Genomic DNA, 21,283 nt, shown 5'->3' on the forward strand with positions numbered 1-21,283 from the left:
CACACCTAAATGCAACAGGGCCATAATGAATGTTATTAATTACACCTGTGTTTACCCTGCAATGACATGTCAAAAGGGCATCACAGCCTGTTGAACGAGAAAGCTGTTTTCTCCTGCTGTGGAGCTGTGCTGGTGTTATGTCGAAGTCTGTTCCCTGTGTTAGCGCCTCCCCTCTATGGTTAGGGTTAGGGATAAGTGTTGGTTCAGGTTTATGGTGCCTTCAAATGGGGTCGTGTTTACCGTGCTCACGAGACGAGTCCATATGAACGCCTCCCTCTTGTGGTATTCACAACCTTTAACCTTTAATTATGCATTATGATGTTACCCACTTGCTAGCTTGCTAAATTGTTAGCCTGTATGGCTTCTAGAGACGACGACTGTAACGTTAATATAGGCACCATAAGGGTTGGTTTAGGTTTAGGTAGGGGGAAACACATATCAACAGGGAAACAATAGTCGACACAACACCATCTGTGCCTTCATGTACCAGGATGCATTGCACACAAGCTACGTTTGACAAATAAACTAATTAAACTCACAAAATGTAAATGAAGGGAATATTCTTACATCCAAACAGAAGAAGATTGTGGAGTGAATAAGTCCTCTTGACTGATGATACGCTCTTCTACCCACCTGCTGTGTGCGTCGTCGGCTCTTCTGTCTTATGTACATCGTGGATTTGACCACCGAACAGTCTCTTTCTCTCACAAATTACCTGGCGCAAAAAAACAAAAAAACAAAAAAACAAAAAATCAAAATTACCAGGTCTGGAACTAATATCACTCAAAAAATTCTAGTTAATGAATTTACACAGTACCTTCAAGATTACTACACATTCAATCTTCTTAGCTGCTGCACATGTAACATCAGCATTAGGCTATATGTATTTACTTACTTCAACTACTTGGTGACACTATTTCTACCATGTATGCTCAATATTGATCTAGTGAATACCTTGGACTAATGCTTTGGATGAGTGCAGATGGAGAGGCTACAGATATTGCCTCATTAATAAATACCATCCCTCTCTGATGGCTTGATTTATTTCTCTAAAGCTCGGTTCATTATTCGTATAACATAACACCCATGAAGACGTAGCTCTAGATGTGAAATTCCTCCCCAACACTCCACTGCGTCAATACCTCAGTCCATCACTTTGTCCTGGATGTAAACACGTCTTTAACGTTGTAATTTACCCTACATGCTCATCACGTGATGTTTGTTTAGTCTTGAGTTTTTTTTTTCTTCAGTCTTGTGTCCAGAAACTGGAAGTTGTTTACCGTGTGACTCTGAATGTACGCGCTGTTCCCTCACATAACACAAGGCTGTGGACAAAGAGCACCAGTATGTGACAAGACTGCAGAGGCCACCGCTGAATAAGCTGTCTGCTTGCTGCTTCCAGAGTCATTCACCAACAACTTGCCACAGACACTCCAGAGATATAAATACAAAATAGTTAGCATTATCCTCTCCAGGTCCCGGGGCAACGGAGGAGTAACACCCCAGCTCATGACATACCAAGTCATTGTCATCTCTTAGATCACACTAAATGCTGGACAAGTGTTAAAATGAATCATCCGGGTATATATGTGTGTGAGTAGAGCATTACAGATGCCAAAGCAGTCTTTCGTCAGACCTCCTGCTCACTTTCTGTTGAGAACAAAACTACAGCTGCCCCTTGTTTAGTGTCCAGGTCATCAATCCAGACTTGTTTGTTAGGGTGGAGCTACAGGCTTTTGCAGTTTCAACATCCTTTCCCTTCATTCTGAGCTTATTTTCTAAGATATGGGGGAACAAAATAAAATATTACCCCGTCCCATTTTCCGCCGAGATGTGAGCTGGGAACCTTTCCCAAACTGGACGCAGCCAAGCCGAATCTTTGCGCAGGATTTTGGCCTCCCTCCTTTCCTGGACCCTAGTGATCTGGACTGGATAGACTGGTCGAAGAGGAGACTGGCAGCTTTCTCGTGGCCTGGGTACGCACAAACTCCCCTTCTGCCTCCATTCAGCGGTCAGCGCTCTGCGGCGTCGAACCAAAAGGGTCTGGGACAACTGACGAGTGGAGTGTCAGAGATCCGAACAGGGACGGACAGCTGGAAGATCAACCTGGACGTCAATCACTTCTCGCCTGAGGAAATTACGATCACAACCAAGGAGGGTTATTTGCAAATATCAGGTATTATCTGATTCCAAGCTATTTGTGAGATGCGACAAAACTTTAAAGGGGACATATCGTGCTCATTTCTAGGTTCATACTTGTGTTTTGGGCTTCTACTTGAACATGATTATATTCTTTAATGTTCAAAAAACACAATCTTTTTCTCATACTGTCTGTCTGAATATACCTGTATTCACCTTCCGTCTGAAATGTTCTGTTTTAGCACCTGTCTCTTTGAGACCCCTCCTCCCGAAATAGCCCAGTCTGCTCTAATTGGCTTGAGAGATAAATATGGTGAGCCTGAATGTGACATAGGAAGGGGAGCCAAATCTGAATGGCTTGTTGAATCACATGTTTTCTAATCTAGATAGCCCAAAAAAACTGACTGGGTTGTCTTATTTCACTGTTTGTGGGTTGGTAGGCCCTTCAGATACCCAAATGTATGTGCACAAGCACTGAAAAAGTGAGTATTTCATGACATGTCTCCTTTAAAGTAAAAGCATCGTAATTAGTTATAAACGCACTACATAGACAGACCTTGATCCAATCAATTTGTGCTTAATCATTAACATTATTTTCTTGGCACGGTTTTATTATGTCTGTTTTTCATTACAAGGAAATCATGAAGAAAGGCAGGATGAGCATGGAGCGGTTTCAAGGTGCTTCACCCGGAAATACAAGTAAGTTGTCTCCGAGCAGTGGTGGAAAGTAACTAAGTACATTTACTAAGTACTGTAAGTACAATTTTGAGGTACTTGTGTTTTCTATTTTTTACTTTGTATTTCTATTTTATGCTACTTTATACTTTTACTCCACAACATCTCAGAAGGAAATATTGTACTTTTTACTCCACTACATTTATCTAATAACTTTAGTTACTTTACAGATTCAGATTAATAATACAAAATATAATCAACTATTAAATAATGTTGTCATATTAGATTGAGATGGAGCTTTATTGTTCCCCAGGCTAAATTAACCAGAAGTGTATAAAGTAATTAAAATGAGCGCCACCTTTACCAGCTGCAACATTAAAGTGTTGAACCAAAAAAATATTATTAAAATATCCCCAAAACATAACTAAAAGAGCAGAAAAACATTAGTAAAGTATGAGGCATACATTTATAAAATATCCAAAATAATATCAGTAAAATATCCCAAACAATATTAGTAAAATATCAGACAAAAAAATCATAAAATATCCAAAAGTGATGAACACATTTATGCATCAATAAGTATAATACAATAATATGATATATATTATTCTACATAATAAGTACTTTTATTTTTGGTACTTTAAATACATTTTGATGCTGACACTTTTGTAATTAAGTAAGATTTTGAATGCAGGACTTTTACTTTAACAGAGTATTTCTACACTGTGGTATTGTTACTTTTACTGAAGTACAAGATGTGAGTACTTCTTCCACCTATGTCTCTGAGAATGTGAGGAAATTTGAAAAATGATCTGGCTGTGATTCAATATAATTGCTGTGTACTGTATTAACAGTCTTAGTAATGCAATCAAATGGTTAAATGTTTAGAGGGCAAGAGGTCAACATAAACTTATTCTTCGTTTCTTCAAGGCTGCCACAGGGGGTGGACGCACAGCACATTAGTTCTTCACTGTCTGGTGATGGAGTTCTGTCCGTAGAGGCCCCCGCCCCTGGGACATCCATCATCAGCAACAACCCAACCAATGAGATCGTCATACCGGTTCAGATCAGACAGACGCAAGACGGTGAAAAGGGAAACCAGTAAGCAAGAATTTGAAACTACAATCAGATGTAGTCCAAGTTGTGTGTAGCAACCTTTATAGCACTGGCATGAAAAAGACAAAGCTAGTCTGTTATTTACTGTAAGAACAAGCTTGTTTTCCTGCTGTAATGCATTGTTACCAGTACAATATCATATCACAATTACTTTAAAATCAAATGCAGACTCATCAGTATAACAGAATGCTTATAAAAGGATTATTATGACCTTGTATTCCTTATAACATGCCATCATTGTTTTATGAGCTTGTAATATCTTCATTATATGAAAAAATACATGTTAGCAGCTGTAGTTGTGACCTTACATGACCTATAGGGATAGTGGATTATGGGTGACAATACTGGCCAAGAATGGACAGTGGAAATGACTATTTATATTCAAACAGCTTATTTTTTATGAAAAAAAGGTATGTATGTCAAATTGTGCTTCTGTGTAACATGCAGGCAATATAATTAATAATTAATTTGATTTCGCTTTTGAGGAAGAGAAACACTGTAAAAGCTGTAGCATAGATTCATTTTGTGTTTGTCCTGAAAGTTGTACATCGATGTATTGAATAACTTTAGCCTAATAAAGCTATCCTGATATATAATCTTCCACCAATGTATTACTGCTATATAAATAAAAAAATTTATTATTTTTTCTCATTTAGTGTCCTTCATTACTGAAGCATTTGTTAGCAGATTATAGGACTAATAGAAACCAGTTTAATCTGTATTGATTATTCATCCATTGCTCTATATCTCATGGCTTCCCTATAAAAATGATTGTCAACTGTGCCACAAGAGGGCACCGAAGTCCTCCATTCTTCCATACCATCATAATACTTAAATAGTATTTATTTCATAGTATTTACAATTAATTGTATTTATTTATTCATGCAGACCTTCATCAACAGTTTCTCTCAAAGACCTTGACAAACAGAGGCCTATCTTCATAATTAGCTGTTTTGAGTTTGTTACACCTAATTCATTTCCTAAAAGATCTTCTACAAACACATTTTCTAAATCATATATCCCACCACAAAAAAACCCAATATATATATATATATATATTAACAGTGGTCAGCTTCTTTCCTGCAATAGAGGTTAAGGGGGTCAAGAGTAAAAGTCAGCAGGTGCTCAGCTGATCTGATGAAGGCCACTCTGAAGTAAACAGTGACATCTACTGGTTGAACGAGGTATTACATGTTGACGTAACTGAGTTACTGTATTTGTACTGTATGTCAACACATGGATTAATGCAATGTTGGAAGTAATTGTTGAAAATACAGAATATATAGTGACGAGAGGATTTTGTTTTTCTGACATGTGTTAAAGAATCCCTTAAGAGCATTTGATGAAGTAACAAAGTGGTTTCATTTAATTTTAGTATAGAGTAAAGGATGGCAAGTTAAATACAAATAGAAAACAGAAGAGTATCAGTCTACCATCTTCTTTGTGTATTTAGAAATGGAAAACAACTATGAGATGGAGGTGTTAATCTAGAAGCAGAGAAGTAACTCTGACCAAATATAAATGCATCTTCAAACTGACACTGTAGAGAAAATGTACAGATTATTTAGGTGATTCTACCAAATTTTTTACAGTTATCTTTGGAGGATTATTGTATTAATTATCATATTATATCCGAATCTGTCCTTTTAAGGAATTCAAGCCCGCAGTGATGACATGTCCCTGCCCTTGCTTTGGTTTGTTGTCTTGATCAAGATGAGAGCAAGCAGGGTGGAAAAGTCAATTAAGATGAATTTGGGATTCAAGATTTGCTAAACAAAAGTGCTTTGAAATCCTCCCAGAAAATAACAATAAGGTAAACTTTGGTCAACAGACTCTTAACATGCATTAATGTTGTGCCTGTCGTGACACGATGCTTACTCTCTGGCAGTCTCATGAGAATCTTTAATTCACTTAAACAATATTAACAGTGACATAAATTCTTATAATTTATAATGCTTTGCATTTATGTGCATCTTTGTTTTCACACTAGATCAAATTAACAGTATCATTTTCTTCTATTACTTAACATTTCTTTAGATAAACAAACAAATTCACAAATTCACATTTGTCACTTTCTACCAAACAAGATAAATATTACTGCAAACAAGTCAATAAATCAATAAACATTAAATATCTAAGCAAAAATAATTAAACAAAAATATCCTATAAGCCATAAATTACTCTAAATTTCCTCTGTCAATTTCTTGTCTTAAACAATCACTTTATAATCAACACACAAATGCATCATCTTTACGTTTAAACACACATATACACTTCACTGGCTCATACTATGTCCTCACACATACACACGCGATGAGTCGCGCGGCACTGCCATCGTGTGGCGCTATTAAAGCGGCAGATCAAACAGAGCTATCTAGCTTGAACCAGTGTTTGACTTCACGCTCGAACAATGCCAATAAAACGTAAAAAACACTCGACATTAGGTTAGCATATTAATAAAACAGAATGGAACAACTTAGTAAACATATCTGAAAGTTTGAGTATGAAATACGTATTTCTGTACCTGAATAGAGGAATATTTGTAGTGAGACTCGTGACACGATGCCTACTCTCTGGCAGTCTCGTGAGGATGAGGCACCGTAGTCGCGAGCTTCCCCTTCAGGCCTCGGCAGGTATCACTAATCAATCTCAGAACAGACTTAACAGGTGGATCCCAGATGAGCTACTGACAGGAGATATTCTGACATTTAGAGAGGTTTTAACCAAAATAATGTATTTAAAGTGTTTTTAATCTTTTGAAAAAGACTTAGTTTTCAACACTTAAAACCTTTTAAATGTTTTTAACCCTTCATGGATTTCAGTTGTTTTTATGACCCATTTAACAATGAATTAAGCTTTTATGTCAATACAACTGCTTTTATTACTAGAAGTTTATTTATAGCTGATCAGCTTTCTTCAATCAAATTCTACCTATCACATTAACACATCCAGCAGAGGAGGGGAGGGGGGGAGCTCCAAAAACTCAGGAAAATCAGGGCTAAAGTTGTGTAGTGTGAACTATAGGCATTAAGTGTGGTTCATGCTTGCCGCATCCACGAGGGTCGCGAGCGTCCACGCGGCCAAAATGACGTCACACCATTACGTGGGTTCTGTGCAGCAGGTTTTCGCCTGTCTGTGCACATCCAAATTTGTCTAACTATGCGGACGGGCAGAATTTTTTTCAATATCTGCAACAACTAAAGCTTTAGCTTTGCTTTCTGTTGCTTCAGTTATGTATTGGAACAAATTGTCATGCTATATATTGGAAACAAATGCGTTATCTAACTTTAAAACTACTTAATGGGATTGTTGGTAAAATCTGGGTGTTTCAGTTCAAATGAGTCCAGAAAAATGGTCAGTCGTGAGTTGATGCAGGTCTTTGTGGTTGTGTTTCCTTACGTCCGCAGTTACAAGGAAATGTTAACACTAGAAAAATAGTAGAATGATAATGATAATGAGTCTCAACGGCTAAACAGGCTTGCGAGGAGTATCCAAACGTTTCCTCATCACGATTCCACGTCGGCTCATGTCCGGGCGACTATCCATACATTGTGGAAAGTATAATTTCGCTTAAGGAGGTTAGAATAGTCTGGTTGTCAGGGCATTTCCAGGTATAGCTAGTTGGTTGCTAGGGTGTTCTGCAGGGGTGCTACCAGGTGGTTGTTAAGTGGTTGCTAAGGTGGTCTCTAGGAGGTTGGTAGGGCATATGAGGTGGTTTCCATAGTAATTCCTGGTGGTTGCCGGGGGTACTGCATGTTTGCTAAGGTGTACTTGGAAGAAGTATTAATAGCGCTACTAGTGGCAGCTGTGATGACAGCACATGTAATATATTGGGGGTCTATTCAGCACCATGGAGAGACACACACAGCATTTAAATGTTTGTCTCTGTCACCCTCTAGTGGCCACATGAAGTAATAACAGGAATAATGGCAAAAGTATAAAAATATAAAAGTCTCTTTGCTTCATTATTACTCCAGTATATGTTCACAGTCTACAGAGAAAAATACGAGTCTCTCTGATAAAAAAAGATGAGCGTTGGAAAAAAATAAATAATTTTCCTCAAAAAGTATGAAAGGTATCGTGAAGGAGACTTGCATTTTATATCTATATTTTTGAGAGCATATTCACCCCCCTATGCAATGAGTCCTTCACATACATATGATGATGCTGCAGGATTTCAAAAAGGAGTGGATTTTGTGAAACTGTACAATAATAATAATAATAATAACATAATAATGCAATTTGAATTATTTTCTCTTTTAAACAAACACTGACTTACAGGTGTGCTATCTCTCTATCTAAGGCGACATTGTTCTTACCATATTAGTGTTTATTTCTAAGAATACTAATCTTGTGGTGTGTGAGAGAAGTTGCTGAGGAGAGAGGCTGTAGTATTGCGGTGTCTCTTTAAAGGAAGGGGGAGTGTAGAAGAGGGACAGAGGAAAGAGATGAATAGAAGGCACCAGAACCACCTACCATGACCAAGTGCGCTGTAAATGTAGGACAGAAATTCGAGTGGAATACAAACGGATCGTCCAGCGACATATTCGAGGGAAAACCATGTTTGGATGTGCCTTACTATCTGACTCCAACCTTCTCAAATATGCTGCCACCACATGCGATCACTGGAACACAGGGAAAGTGGTTCTCCTCCCAAACATTTCTTGCGTTTTGAAACGGAAAAGAAGAGTGGCAGTAACAACACACATCATCCCTGTGCTATCTGTCTCCGATTATCAATGGTAGGCATTGCATAATTCAACCCTTTATCCACCACCACCACCGGAGCCATTTGGTTCCTCCTCTCTCTTTGAGAGAAGAGGGGGAGAAAAGAAAAAGCAGAAAGAAAAAAAAACCCTCGACTACATCCATCCATCCATCCAGTGGCTCTGCATCCTCTGGTTGCCTGCAGATTGTTTGGCAATGCCCTTTTCTCTCCTAGGAAGAACTTGCAGCCAGTAAAGCGGTGGGGAACACGCAGGGTGAAGGATGCATTTAAAGCTGGATGTGTGCTGCATTCAGGGAGATTCGGCAATAATAGCAGCTCTAGCAGCAGAAACGGTGTGTGCGGAGGGCCTGGGAAGCACCCAGCCCCACTATCTGCTCCTTTTCCTCCCCCCCTGCAGGACCATGCTTGCGTGAGGGATGAGGCTGTGCACAGGGACACCAGGCCAGAGCTGCGGCCTACTTCTCACAAGAGCCGGTCTCTCGACTGCAAGATCTGCTGTGAACACATTGCCACCATCAAATCAGCATCTTTGGTACGCAGCAGCTCCAACCCCCCCCCTCCTCCTCCTCCTCTCCTCTCTCTCCATCCCTCTCCCCTCTCTCTCTCTCTCTCTCTGCGTTTGCATAAAAAAAAACGCGTGTGTGTTAGTGTGTGCGCGTGCGTGTGTGCGTGCTGGCGGTGAGGAGGGGGTGAGGATGGGTGGGGGGGGGGGGGGGGGTGTCTGTGTTCTCAGCTGTACATCTGTAGTCATGGCAACCACATCCTGTTAATGGATGTCATTTTTTTTTTCCTCCATCCTCAGCTTCCCCTCTCTTCTGCCTCTGCTTTTATGTGTGTGTGTGTGTGTGTGTGTGTGTGCATTGCATTTATATATATATATATATATATATATATATATATATATATAAATATTCCATATAAATCTCTGATGTCTGTTATACCAATGAGATTTGTTGTTAGATTGTTATTGGTGCATCTTCTCTGATCTTATAGAGATTGGTCTTGAGCCTATAACTGTGGCATCATATAAATGGTACCTTTGGTGCTGAAGTGTTTGTTTGTTTGTTTGTTTACACATATACAAAAAAACCCGAAAAATTTAAATACAATATATAATTTGCAAGGGGATGTGAAGGAGGATTTGCTTAAAAAAAACCTCCAGGCGTTTTGAAAAGTGGCATTTTCCAGGCAGCATATTACATGAAATAATTACAGTATGGAAAATGCATCATTTGTATGTATCTATCAATAATTTTAGACATAATAAACATATAATAAAAAAAAGACATAGTTTAGGAAAGTACTTAACAATGCATCCCCAAAAACACCCGTCGGATATGGAAATATCAAGCAGGCTCATTCATAACTCACTGTCAAAGACTAACTTTACAAAATAAGAGCATACGCTCGTGTGTTATGGCATATAGTTTTCATAAGACAAGAGAGATAAACAGAAAATAGAGAAAAAATAAACACAAATAATTGTAGACAAAGGAAGATATTGGTTGGACCCGAGTGATTGATGGATTCATTCATTCTAGTATTAAGAGGTGGTCTACCTTTAGAGTATGAATGGGATTAAACAGCAGTATATTGATGAACTTCACCTCTTTTGTGCAACACTTCTGCTAAAAGGCATTGATACTCCCTTTAGGATTGTCAGACTGTATCAACCCTTGTTAAGGTCTTAGGTTATTTTGGATGTGCAGTAATCTGCAAACTGATTGCTTTCCAGTTTGCACTATTCTGTTTGTGGTCTGTTTTTAGGCCATAGCCTCTGACTTACCAGCTGTCTGTCTTCCTTTTCTTCCCCCCCTTTGTCTCCACCATGGCAGTGGTTTCTCTCTGCCCGCTCCTCCGTCTCTTTTACTTCCTGCTTCCTGTGTTCCTGTGTCTAGGTCATCAGGTAGATCCAGGAGCATGAGCAGGACTTTGAGCTGCGGGAGCAGATGTCTGGGTATAAGCGCATGCGGCGGCAGCACCAGAAGCAGCTGATCGCCCTGGAGAACAGGCTAAAGGCCGAGATGGATGAGCATAGGCTCCGGCTGCAGAAGGAATTAGAGACACATGCGAACAACACTTACATTGAGCTGGAAAGACTGGCCAAACGGCACGCTGCTCAAACAGACAAAGAGGTACAGCCTCAACAGCAGGCGCTATTTATGAATATGGAAACTTTATGCCAGAACTTGTGTGGCATTTTTGACAGTTCAGAGGTCAATAAAGGATGTTAATCTGAATCTCTTCACAGATGAAATCAGTTGCAGCTGAAGAGAGGAGGATCCAGCAACAGATTGTTGCTCAGCAAAAGAAGGAGCTGACTACTTTCTTAGAGAATCAGAAAAAAGAGTACAGGCTTTGCAAAGACAAGATCAAAGAAGTAAATATCACAAATAGATACAAGGCAAAAGTTCATTTTCTATGAGATTGTCTTCAGATAATTCACACTCCTTTTTATTGTGTCTGTGTTATAGGAGATGGGCGAAGACCCATGTACACCCAAGGAGGAGAAGCAGGAGCGTCTGTCCAGGCACAAAGAAACAATACAGCGCTCTCAGGCTGAGGAGGAAGCTCACCTGCTGGCCCAGCAGAGGCTGGTCTACGACCGGAGCTGCAGGGCCCTCAAACGCCGGAGTCTGGTCAGGAAGCACGACTTTGAACAGGAGCAACTGAGAGAGGTAATGTGACTTCCTTGACCATCACAGAAAACACACATGAAACTGTGCAGACAAATCTCAAAATGAAATATCACAATTTTGGATACGACTACCGGTGTTTTCAGAAGATGTTTTAACACAAGAATATTTTGTGAAATGATCGTTGTCAATGATGACCAAATCTATACTGCATTCCACAGAAAAAATAGTTTCTTTATATGGATGACTTTTCATTGATTCAAATGTCAGGGATAAGGCTACAAGCGAATTGTTTTCATTATGAATCACTTGTTGATTACTGTTTGATTAATCAATTAATTACTTATTCACCCGTACTGCTACTCTGACCAACTTTCCCGAAATCCAATGGTATTCAATTTACATTTTTATGACATGAAACAAAAAAAACAGTAAATCCTCACATTGGTAACCTGGAACCAACAGCATTTGGGGATTTTTTACTTTGCAAAACTACATTTCCACAGTGGGAACGTGTCTTAACAAGACGGTAAACTCGGTGGCCGAATGCTGAATAAATTAGCTCATTCCCAACCAATAATTTGACTTGTCTACTGCAGAAGTCTGTGTTTTAACAGTGTGTTTGACAGCAGCCATCACTAAAATCATAAAAATGAAGCCACTTTTATGAAAGCATTAACCTACAGGTAAAAAGAGCAGAGTCACCAAGTTACATGCTAAAATTATCGTATTTAGTGTGGCTATTGTTTAGGCCGTCATTTCCAAATTGAATTGATCACAAGACGAGTCACGGTCTGGGTGACTTACCACCTCGGATAAACACTTTCTTTGGGAAACCCTGTAATTGTCACTTACAGTATTGTAAAGGAACAGTGTGTAACATTTCGGGGATCTATTGGCAGAAATGGAATATAATATTAATAAGAATGAAACGTAAGAATCGTTGTGTTTTCGTTACCTTAGAATGAGACGTTTATATCTACATACAGAGCGGGTCCTCTGCACGGAGTCGGCCACCATGTTTCTACTGTGGCCCAGAACGGACAAACCAAACACTGGCTCTAGATAGGGCCATTTGCCTTTTTCACGTTTTCACGTTTATGCGTCAGCCACTGTAGTTCTCTTATCCACTTGGCACACAGGAGAAGTTTAAGTTGGTTGCGATGTGAAACTTCACCTCTAAATGCCGTCAGATCCTACACACTGCACTTTTTGTTGGAGTTGGCATCATCGACATAAGTATATAAAAGAAAACACTACATTTAAGAAATATATCTGAAAAAAGAAGTATAAAAGAAGAGGACCGAACACTGAATATCGAGGGGACACCAAAATGAACAAGTGGAAGCAGTCAAGTGCTGTTCTTCCATGAGAAGCGATGCAGTGCTCATATGTAGAAAAATAGTGCTAAGACACACAGCTCTGGTCATTCATGTTCAACCAGCCTTACAAAATGTTTGGAAAGCTGATTTTGCGCATGTTGTCATAAAAAAAAATGACATTACAATCCAACTTGTTGTCCCAGGAGCTGAACAAGAAGAGGACCCAGAAGGAGATGGAACACGCCTTGATGATCCGGCAGGACGAGTCCACGCAGGACATGGAGCGCAGGCAGCTGCAGATGCTGCAGAAGCTGCGCATTGAACTCATGCGGCTGCAGCACCAGACGGAGCTGGAGAACCAGGAGGAGTACAACGGCCGGCGGCAGAGAGAACTACACAGGAAACACACTCTGGAGCAGCGGCAGCAGCCCAGAAACCTCAAGGTGCCCTGAACTTTCTCTTTGCCACTATGTGGTTATTTAGTGAGTTGATATCCAGAAAATGTTTTGGGGGGACGTAACATGTTTCATGATTACATTATGGGTTTGATATGAAAGCTCTGCAGGTATACTGTACATCTGTCCCCTCTACTACTCTGACCTTCTGACCTTCGGCTTGCCTAAAATGTGCCTTGTATTCTTATTCTAATGGCGCCTTTGACTGGGGTCGTGTTTACCGTGTTCACGAGAAGAGTCCATATGAACGCCCCCCTCTTGTGTTCAGGACCTCGTAAGTTGAAAGTTTCTGAAAGCTCAGAGTTTACGAGTTGTGACGTGTTTGTTGACGTTGTCAGAAATGGCGGAGGCCATGGAAGTACATTTTTCGGTACATAATAAGTTTATATATTGTAATTTTAGTCGTATATTGTTTTTCTTCCTAATTTTATAATTTGTCTGAGGAAGATGTTAACCACTTGAACGCCAAGCATATGTGTACATAACTTCCCATGTTGTAGACACGAGCTCCCGAGTTTCATTTGAAGGCACCATAAATTTCCCATCAGAAATCTGTAGAACAAAAAAAACATTAATAATGTTGCCATGACAACTGCTTCCTCCAAAACATTTCTATGATATCTTTCACTAATTTAAATCTTTTCTATTATCTATTGACACTTTTTTTTTGTTTTGTTTTAGCTACAATGTTGAGAAAAAAAAGCTCACTTTCTGTGTGCAAACTGAAATGATCAAGGGCATCGCAAAAAAATAAAATAAATGAATTAACAATTGAATTATTTATACCATGTAATCCACTTCAAAATGATTTACTCTACATTGGTACAGTAGCTTGAAAACAAGGTGAAATTAAATACATGCAAGCTGTTTGCATTTCCATCAAATTAAAAGATATTTTTTATTGTTAAGTATAATTATTTTGCATCCATGCTAAAGTCAAAACCAGTAACAAAAACTGCTCTATGTCATACCTGTAATTGCCTTTTGATTGTGTTTCTCTTTCAACCCTCTGTAGATGCTGGAGATGCAGATCAAGAAACAGTTCCAGGACACTTGCAAGGTGCAGAACAAGCAGTACAAAGCTCTTAGGAACCACCAGCTGGAGGTCTCTCCCAAAGGCGACCACAAGAACATCCTGAAGAGCCTGAAAGAGGAGCAGACACGCAAGCTGGCCATACTGGCCGAGCAGTACGAGCAGAGCATCAACGAGATGATGGCCTCACAAGCGGTACGAGGATCCCGAAGCATCTTGTCATGAATAGCACAAGTGCGCCTCATTCATCATTTGTATGTTGTATATTTACACATTTGCTCTTCACCCTCAGACTAATGGCAACAACTATATGTGCATCAACATTTTACAAACTCATCACACATTTGAATATTTAGAGCACTGTTAATCTTTTTTCAAAAATTGTTGGCCTTTTAGTTTGATCAATGAGGCCCAACCTATGCTTGCGTGTTAATGTGTGTGTGTAACTACCTCCGTCTCGTCGGGGTCTCTAGATGCGGTTAGACGCAGAGCAGGAAATTGAGTGCCAAGCTCTGAAGCAGCAGCTGAAGCAAGAGATGGAGCTCCTGGACGCCTACCAGAGAAAAACCAAGTCACAGATGGAGACCCAACACGAGCGAGAGCAGCAGAAACTGGAGCAGAAGGTCTCCATACGCAGAGCGCACCTTGAACAGAAGGTAAGATCAAATGATCCATTATAAAATACCTTAAGTGAATGTAGAATGATACTGTAGTCTATAAAGAAATTACCTCAGGATAGATACATGTCCGGAGAAACACCTGTTGACAGCAGCAGTTTCCAATTTAGTACACTGCTAGTGACTACAAATACAAGCGTGTTAAGAGGAAGATGTCGGGTTCAGTTGCCTCTGGCCCGGACATGCGTTCCTGGACATGCACGTTAGCAGTCGGGGGTTCCACCAACTCCTAATGGTTGGTTGGAATTGCACAGTTGGGGGTGATGTGTCACACCCTCATCCTACTGTTGAAGGTCATCGCTGGCTGGTGACTCTAGAGCTCTGCAGCCTTCCTGCAGTAGAGGAAGTGAAAAGGGCTGAAGTGCAGCAGATAACTGGGCAAAAAAAGTAAATAAAAATAGAAAAAAATTGACTGTCCAGCTTACTTCATCATCGTCATGTGATCTGAGTCACGTGACTCCCATGAGCGTGCTACCCTCTTAAAAGTAAATTGTTTGCTGTAAAACGTTTGTTCGTGGGGGCGTTGCTCGAGGAAAAGCCATGGGGTCATTTGAAAGGTTAAAAGGCCTTTTATTATTCAAAGGCCTTTTTTTTTGTTTTGCTGACATTGGCTTTACTTCCTCATTGTAAGGTGTCCCACAAGATATCATGATTATTGCAAAATCAAGTTTTTTGTTCAAATATTTTTAGCGCTCTGGGGATGACAATGTCGGTCGGTCGCATGGATGTATTAAGAGAACTGGATACAGCGTTGGAGGCGGGGCCCCGTTCATTCCTATGAGAGTTGCTTAGTGGTGCATGATGCCAAAATGGCTCGACTTCCGACTGGAAAAGTAGCCGGATCTTCCAGTGATCTTGCACATCCATTCGGTCCATGGAGCAGGCACAGTAGTATGTCTCGGTCACGGGGTCACAGCCGAAGGGAAATTACTCTGGATTTGGCTATTAGTGCATTTTACAACATTTAGGACCTAATGATTTAAATAAGGGCTGTTCAAGTGTTCATACTGGGTAGTACATTTACCTCAAAAAAGTATTTTTGGGCCCAATGGCATCACTTGACAAACACGGAAGTTGTAGTACCACCGTATGGCCACTACGAGAATTGGCAATCAACGACTGGCGCTCTTCCTGGGGGCTTGGTCGGTCGGTCCAGACTGAAAAATCTCAACAACTATGAGATGGATTGTCACAAAATTTGGTACATAATATATTCATGTCTCTCTCAGGATTAGGGGGTCATCATCAGGTCAACATTTGTATTTGTCCAATACTTTGCCTCCTCAGCTGTACTAAGTGTTTAGTGCTAATAATCAAATGTTACCATGTTAACAAGCTAAACTAAGATGTTGATCATGGTAAGCATTATACCTGGTTAGCATCAGCGTATTTACAGTGACACTCAGTGACAAGAAATGTATCGAAAAGGCGCTTGAATAACACAATAATGCGCAACTGTTCTTTCTTTTAGGCGTGTCATTTTCACGCCATGTAGTCTGTACTGACTGCAATGTAAATGCGTGAATATGCTACACTCAGAGCTAGTGATGCAGAATAAACTGAGAAAAACGGCTTATGGCGGGGAAGAGGGGAGGTGAATGTGTCCAACAAACACAGGACTTTCAACCAGGAAACCGGAGCTCGAGACGGGAGTTTTGTCATGTTTTGTAGTGACGTGTTTTCCATTCCGATGTCACGTTGTTTTCATATGTATTTTACTTAGCTTACGTGGTTTTCCTAAACCTAACTGAGTGGTTTTGTTGCCCCCTGCTGGTAGGCTACTGCACCTTCATACACGTGTGTAATATTCACACCTTGGTGAGGCAAAATGTGACACGCTATCCTCTGGTGGACAGGTCTATTACACGCTTTGATACAGTACAGTATTCATTATATGAGTAAGCAATCTGCAACTTGGACTTTAAAAAAATATGTCTGTATTACAAGTGATACATTTTATTATAGATTAATGTGACGATCAACCTAGTGAGTGTGCTTTGTAACGTCTTACTGCGACGACAAATACTGACAACAAGGCGCCATCTCTAGCAGGGCAAAACACAAATATGGAAGTTAAAGTCCAATAATGAAATAACTACCATCAAGTTTTTCCGATTACAGATTGAAGAGGAACTGGCCGCTCTTCAGAAGGAGCGCACAGAAAAGATCAAGCACTTGTTGGAACGTCAGGACAGAGAAATGAACACTTTTGACACAGAAAGTCGAAGCCTCGGCTTTGGGAGCCTGGGTTCTCTGGACTTCCCCAAAGAAGACAACAGATGAAAGTGGATTTATCTTTAGAGGACAACATATCCGTGCCCTTTTCGCGTCCACTTGACCGTTTTTGTCACGTCCACGGTGACGAAGCTGGATAACTTTCTCCATTGCTTTTCTTCTCTCTTAGATATCGCATCTTTGAATCGAGGTGTTAACGTGCAATGAGAACTTCTTTTGTGAAACTTGAAAGGGGGGAAAGTAAAACAAAAGAATCTACAACAAACATGTCAATAAAAATCAAACCTAGTCAGTGTAAACTCAAAACTTATGTGTTGAAAATAACAGACTCTTTCCTCCATGCCATTTCCTCCTTTTGGTATGAATTGAATAAATCAGGAAATTTTAGTAAAATTGGCACTTTGATATGTTTAAGTAGAAACCCATCATGTTCGTATGATGCTTAATGTGTGTGTTACATGGAGGGACATTGTGGAATGTGAGCTGCGGACTCCCCCGTGGTGTTAAGCTGCTTTGTCTTTTTTTATTGGTTTTATTTATTTTGTTCTTTTTTTATTTTATGCTCTGAATGTGAATATTACTGTATGGGGTCACTGGATAAAGTCAGAGTTTATTCATTTATTTATTTATTTTTTTGTTCATACTTCCATATTGTGCTTATGCATACAGTATACTGTGGTCCCTCACTTTTCTAGGCAACAGTTCTTACCTTTTCTTTTATTTGATATGTAGGATCAATTGGCGTTAGCTTGATCAACCCATTTATCTTATCACAACTCAAGATCCCACTCGGTAAAACTGCTTATTATTGCATGCACTTTAAGGACAAATTCAGGTTGTGAAGTGAAGCATGAATCTGTCAAGAGATTTTAGCTGTTTGTAAATAAAAGCATTTTTTTTGTTTTTTTGTTTTAAGCCTATGGATACTGGACATAAGCGGCATATTTGATATGATAATTTCACAAATGCCTTTATTTAAGTTGTGCCTGAAGCAGATTTTAGTTCCGTGTTTGTTATATCTATATTTTATTTAACTGAGGCCGGCACCATTTTTGTTTTGGTTTCATCTAAACTTGTGAATCATTTAATGTTCACTAATCAGAGTTCTTGTAAAGGAAAAATGGTGAGAATTGTGCTGTATAACTTTTGATATGAATATTTGTACATGAGAATATAGCTAGAACATACAGAGACACTGGTCTATTACTGATAACAGAGCTTAAAGACTTTGCTTCGTTTTTGTTTTATAATATAGAGATATGGTCATACGATAGCTCAATATATTGCTAAGTCAAATCACTAGACTCTCAGATTGTATAAATGCTGGTGGATGGAACCACAGACTTCTTATAATATCAGTACCACGATCTTTTATGGATCAAACACAACACGTGGGTCCAGATTGCATTTGAGTAATTAGTGTCTAATGATCAGATTTACATATTTTTTGCCATGTTCATTATGGTCATTGAACAGGTTGCACAATGTTTCCATTTGTACTGAATGGAAAGGTAATTGTTTGGTGCTTAATTTCTAATACCACCTTTAGCCTTGTAGTTTTTTGTCTTGGAGAGACGATTGATTTTTACAAAATGTAAACGTGAAGCATTTTGAAACCCCCTCTGAGTCAAAACACTACTAAGTTTTTCAAACACTCATGACATATTTAGAGTACCCCATGCAGTGAAACCCTCTAAAAATGAAGTATATGTATGGAAAAAATAAATACTATTTTATCACGGGTCAGTTTTTGAAACATTGTTTAATGTGGTGGTCTTGAATGCAACCCTGTTATGTTTAGCAGGTATTTCTTCACCTGTTTTTTCTTTTCATTTCAGAGCCACGACATGTATTAATGTTCGGTCATGTTCCTCACAGGGCTGAAAGGTGGAAGATGTCCCCCGAATTAACAAAGTATTTTAAACGGAGGAATATACTGACTATTCTATTTCTGATGGCTATAGAACTTAAATGCTCTTGTTTTACACGTAGAAACCTACAAATCTGAATTTGTTATGTTTGACCAGAGTGTGTTCTGAAGTTGAATGGCTCCTCTCGATTTTTCAGCCTTTTACATTTTCACAAACTTTCTGAAATTTGATGAAAAAAGTTTCTCATATGCAGTAAGGCCTTTTGTCTGGTCACATTATAACTGAAGCCTTGCGGACAAATGGTTCCATAAAAAAAAGTGCTATTGGGGTGCTTGAATAAGGTTTGCCTGAGAGCTTCGGGAACGATTATGAACCTTACAATTTGTGTGAATTTTAAGTTACTAGAAAAATGTATTTAGTTAGAATAAAGGGGACTTTCCTAAACAACCTTATTCACCATTTCCTGTGCAGTTCAAAGACAAAATAAAAGAGATTCTGTTGAAAAGTCTCAATCGACATCCTGCATCTTATGACAGTGCGTTTCTCTTTGTTTGTGGTTGTATTTCCTTGTAACGCTCGCTTGTGTTGACAGGGACTTCTTACTTTTGCTTTTCTTTGGTGTGATGTGACCGCTGTGACCTACATTATATCAAATGCTGTTTATTGTAAATTTACTGCAATGTACACATGCAGGTCAAAGTTAACTTGTGAAAACCAGAACTTTGAAATGGGAACAGGAAGTGAGAGGGAAGCTACACTTTAGAGCATCCAGTGTTTGCTAGGTTTCCTTACATTTCTTGCTTGATTTAGGGTGTCGATTGGGGGCTTTTTTTTTAGCATGCCTGTACTGGATATGCTGGCAGGAATCCGAATGTAGTTATCTTGAATTGTCAACATCTGCGGCGGCATCTGCAGCCGTTGCCCGCCTCACCACAACCCCTCTTTTTCCCCTGGGGCAACTGGAAAGCCCCGAGGATGGCAGCAGAGTGGTTAGCCTTTACCTGCAGTAGTGCTGACGGTGTTGTGGTGCGTCGAGTTCCCCCTGCCCTTTCTCAAGTAGTCAGTGGTTTGACAGCAATGCCGCATCTAGTGTGGATGATTAAAACAAAGACGACCGTCAAAACACTCAGTGAGCTGTAGTCTGACCTCTTGTTAACCCTGTGATGCAGAGAGCTTAACACCTCATAGTGTGTCTACAAGCGGGCGGAAGTGACCATCATTCCTAGAAATTAGTGGTGGTGGTGGTGACGAAGATGAGTTTACATCAGTTTGTGTTATTTTCACATTTTACACAATCCTCCTAGTCCCTTCCTTACATAACTGCCAAAACAAATCCCTGGAGGATGCAATATGTCACGATGAAATCATCCTCGGATAGCGTGAGCACAGCCCATCAGAAGCCTAAACTTGCGGTCTGATGACAGTGACACATTGCCTACTTCAGCTAAAGCAGACCCTCCCCTTTACGCACTTGTACAAGTTTCTGATTGAGAAATGCATTTCCTGTGACTCTGCCAGCTTCCTGCGCAAATCTGCCCTCATGAAAATATTGCTGCAAAAAAGACACGCATGGCCTGAGGAGCAGTTTTTGACAGTTATAATGACAAAATTCTGCATAAAATTCAAGAGAAGGTGGCTAAAACAGTTAAGACTACTTCTCAGGGATTGTTTTATGACACTTCTCATTTATTTCAGACCCAATTCTTGTCTGAAATACATGTTGCATCTGGGGCACCAATAACTGCATGAGTGTGGCTTTGTTGTTGAAATATTCAAGTCATATTTAAGCCAGTTAAGCCATGGGAAGAACCACACAAATCCCTTTTTGGTAATAGATTGTTACAGTATGGTTTTCTCAAAGGACATATACATGCTTTCACTTGAATTTAAGAAACTTTACACGTCCCCCAAGGTGCTCTTATCATGTAGTACAGTGCACAAGTAACATCATCTATAGTAGATGTGAAAAAAGTTCTCACCTTCACACCCACACGCTCTATAAAAAGCCTGTCAGTGAACTGTGTCAAAGGGCTGACCTCAGAACTTAAATTATTTTCACACATGCCTGACGTGGTTTTCTAAATAAAGCAGATTAATGTTCCACAAGCAATTTAAATATATCACATTTCTAGTATATTTTTCCGAGTTCCAAATAAAAAGGAAGTGCTATTAAAAATACCTGCATAAGGTCACACATATTAGTAATAATAATCAGACATTATTAACGTCCCAACATGCCTGCTCTGTGTCCAGGCATGTTGGGACGTTAACCTCCTGTTTGGTTCAGAGGAAAGAGAGAAAAAAAATGCACATCTGAAAAAAAAGGACATTCTGGGAAATTTGGTTGCCTCACAAAGTGCACGTCATTTCCTCCTATGACAAATGTGTGGTTTCT

The 21,283-nt window shown here is 39.6% G+C and overlaps 2 protein-coding genes across 3 annotated transcripts; both read left to right on the forward strand.

Moving 5' to 3' along the window:
- The first annotated feature begins 1,521 nt into the window (after positions 1-1,521).
- Positions 1,522-4,581, forward strand: LOC119477790 (heat shock protein beta-1-like). The gene is made up of 3 exons (XM_037751926.1): positions 1,522-2,176; positions 2,775-2,838; positions 3,745-4,581. The coding sequence occupies exons 1-3, from the start codon at positions 1,786-1,788 to the stop codon at positions 3,917-3,919; spliced, it is 630 nt and encodes a 209-aa protein (XP_037607854.1). The 5' UTR covers positions 1,522-1,785; the 3' UTR covers positions 3,920-4,581.
- Positions 4,582-7,889: 3,308 nt separating this feature from the next.
- On the forward strand, positions 7,890-19,400 carry taok3b (TAO kinase 3b). Of its 2 annotated transcripts, none has more exons than XM_037753767.1 (8): positions 7,890-9,191; positions 10,495-10,794; positions 10,911-11,039; positions 11,134-11,337; positions 12,821-13,060; positions 14,088-14,300; positions 14,579-14,761; positions 16,904-19,400. In XM_037753767.1, exons 2-8 carry the CDS (start codon positions 10,609-10,611, stop codon positions 17,063-17,065), a joined length of 1,317 nt encoding a protein of 438 aa, XP_037609695.1. In that variant the 5' UTR covers positions 7,890-9,191; positions 10,495-10,608; the 3' UTR covers positions 17,066-19,400. The 2 variants fall into 2 exon arrangements, with proteins under 2 accessions (XP_037609695.1, XP_037609694.1); XM_037753766.1 differs by having other exon boundaries at positions 7,891-9,191; positions 10,558-10,794.
- Positions 19,401-21,283: the final 1,883 nt, after the last annotated feature.

This window comes from Sebastes umbrosus, chromosome 19, assembly GCF_015220745.1.
Source record: "Sebastes umbrosus isolate fSebUmb1 chromosome 19, fSebUmb1.pri, whole genome shotgun sequence".
Taxonomy (NCBI): domain Eukaryota; kingdom Metazoa; phylum Chordata; class Actinopteri; order Perciformes; family Sebastidae; genus Sebastes; species Sebastes umbrosus.

Coding starts and splice junctions, on each gene's coding strand:
- LOC119477790 (XM_037751926.1), top strand. CDS start 1,786: ATGGGGGAACAAAATAAAATATTACCCCGTCCCATTTTCCGCCGAGAT. Junction 2,177..2,774: donor GGGTTATTTGCAAATATCAG/GTATTATCTGAT, acceptor TTTCATTACAAG/GAAATCATGAAGAAAGGCAG. Junction 2,839..3,744: donor TGCTTCACCCGGAAATACAA/GTAAGTTGTCTC, acceptor CGTTTCTTCAAG/GCTGCCACAGGGGGTGGACG.
- taok3b (XM_037753767.1), top strand. CDS start 10,609: ATGTCTGGGTATAAGCGCATGCGGCGGCAGCACCAGAAGCAGCTGATC. Junction 11,040..11,133: donor GCAAAGACAAGATCAAAGAA/GTAAATATCACA, acceptor TCTGTGTTATAG/GAGATGGGCGAAGACCCATG. Junction 14,762..16,903: donor GAGCGCACCTTGAACAGAAG/GTAAGATCAAAT, acceptor TTCCGATTACAG/ATTGAAGAGGAACTGGCCGC.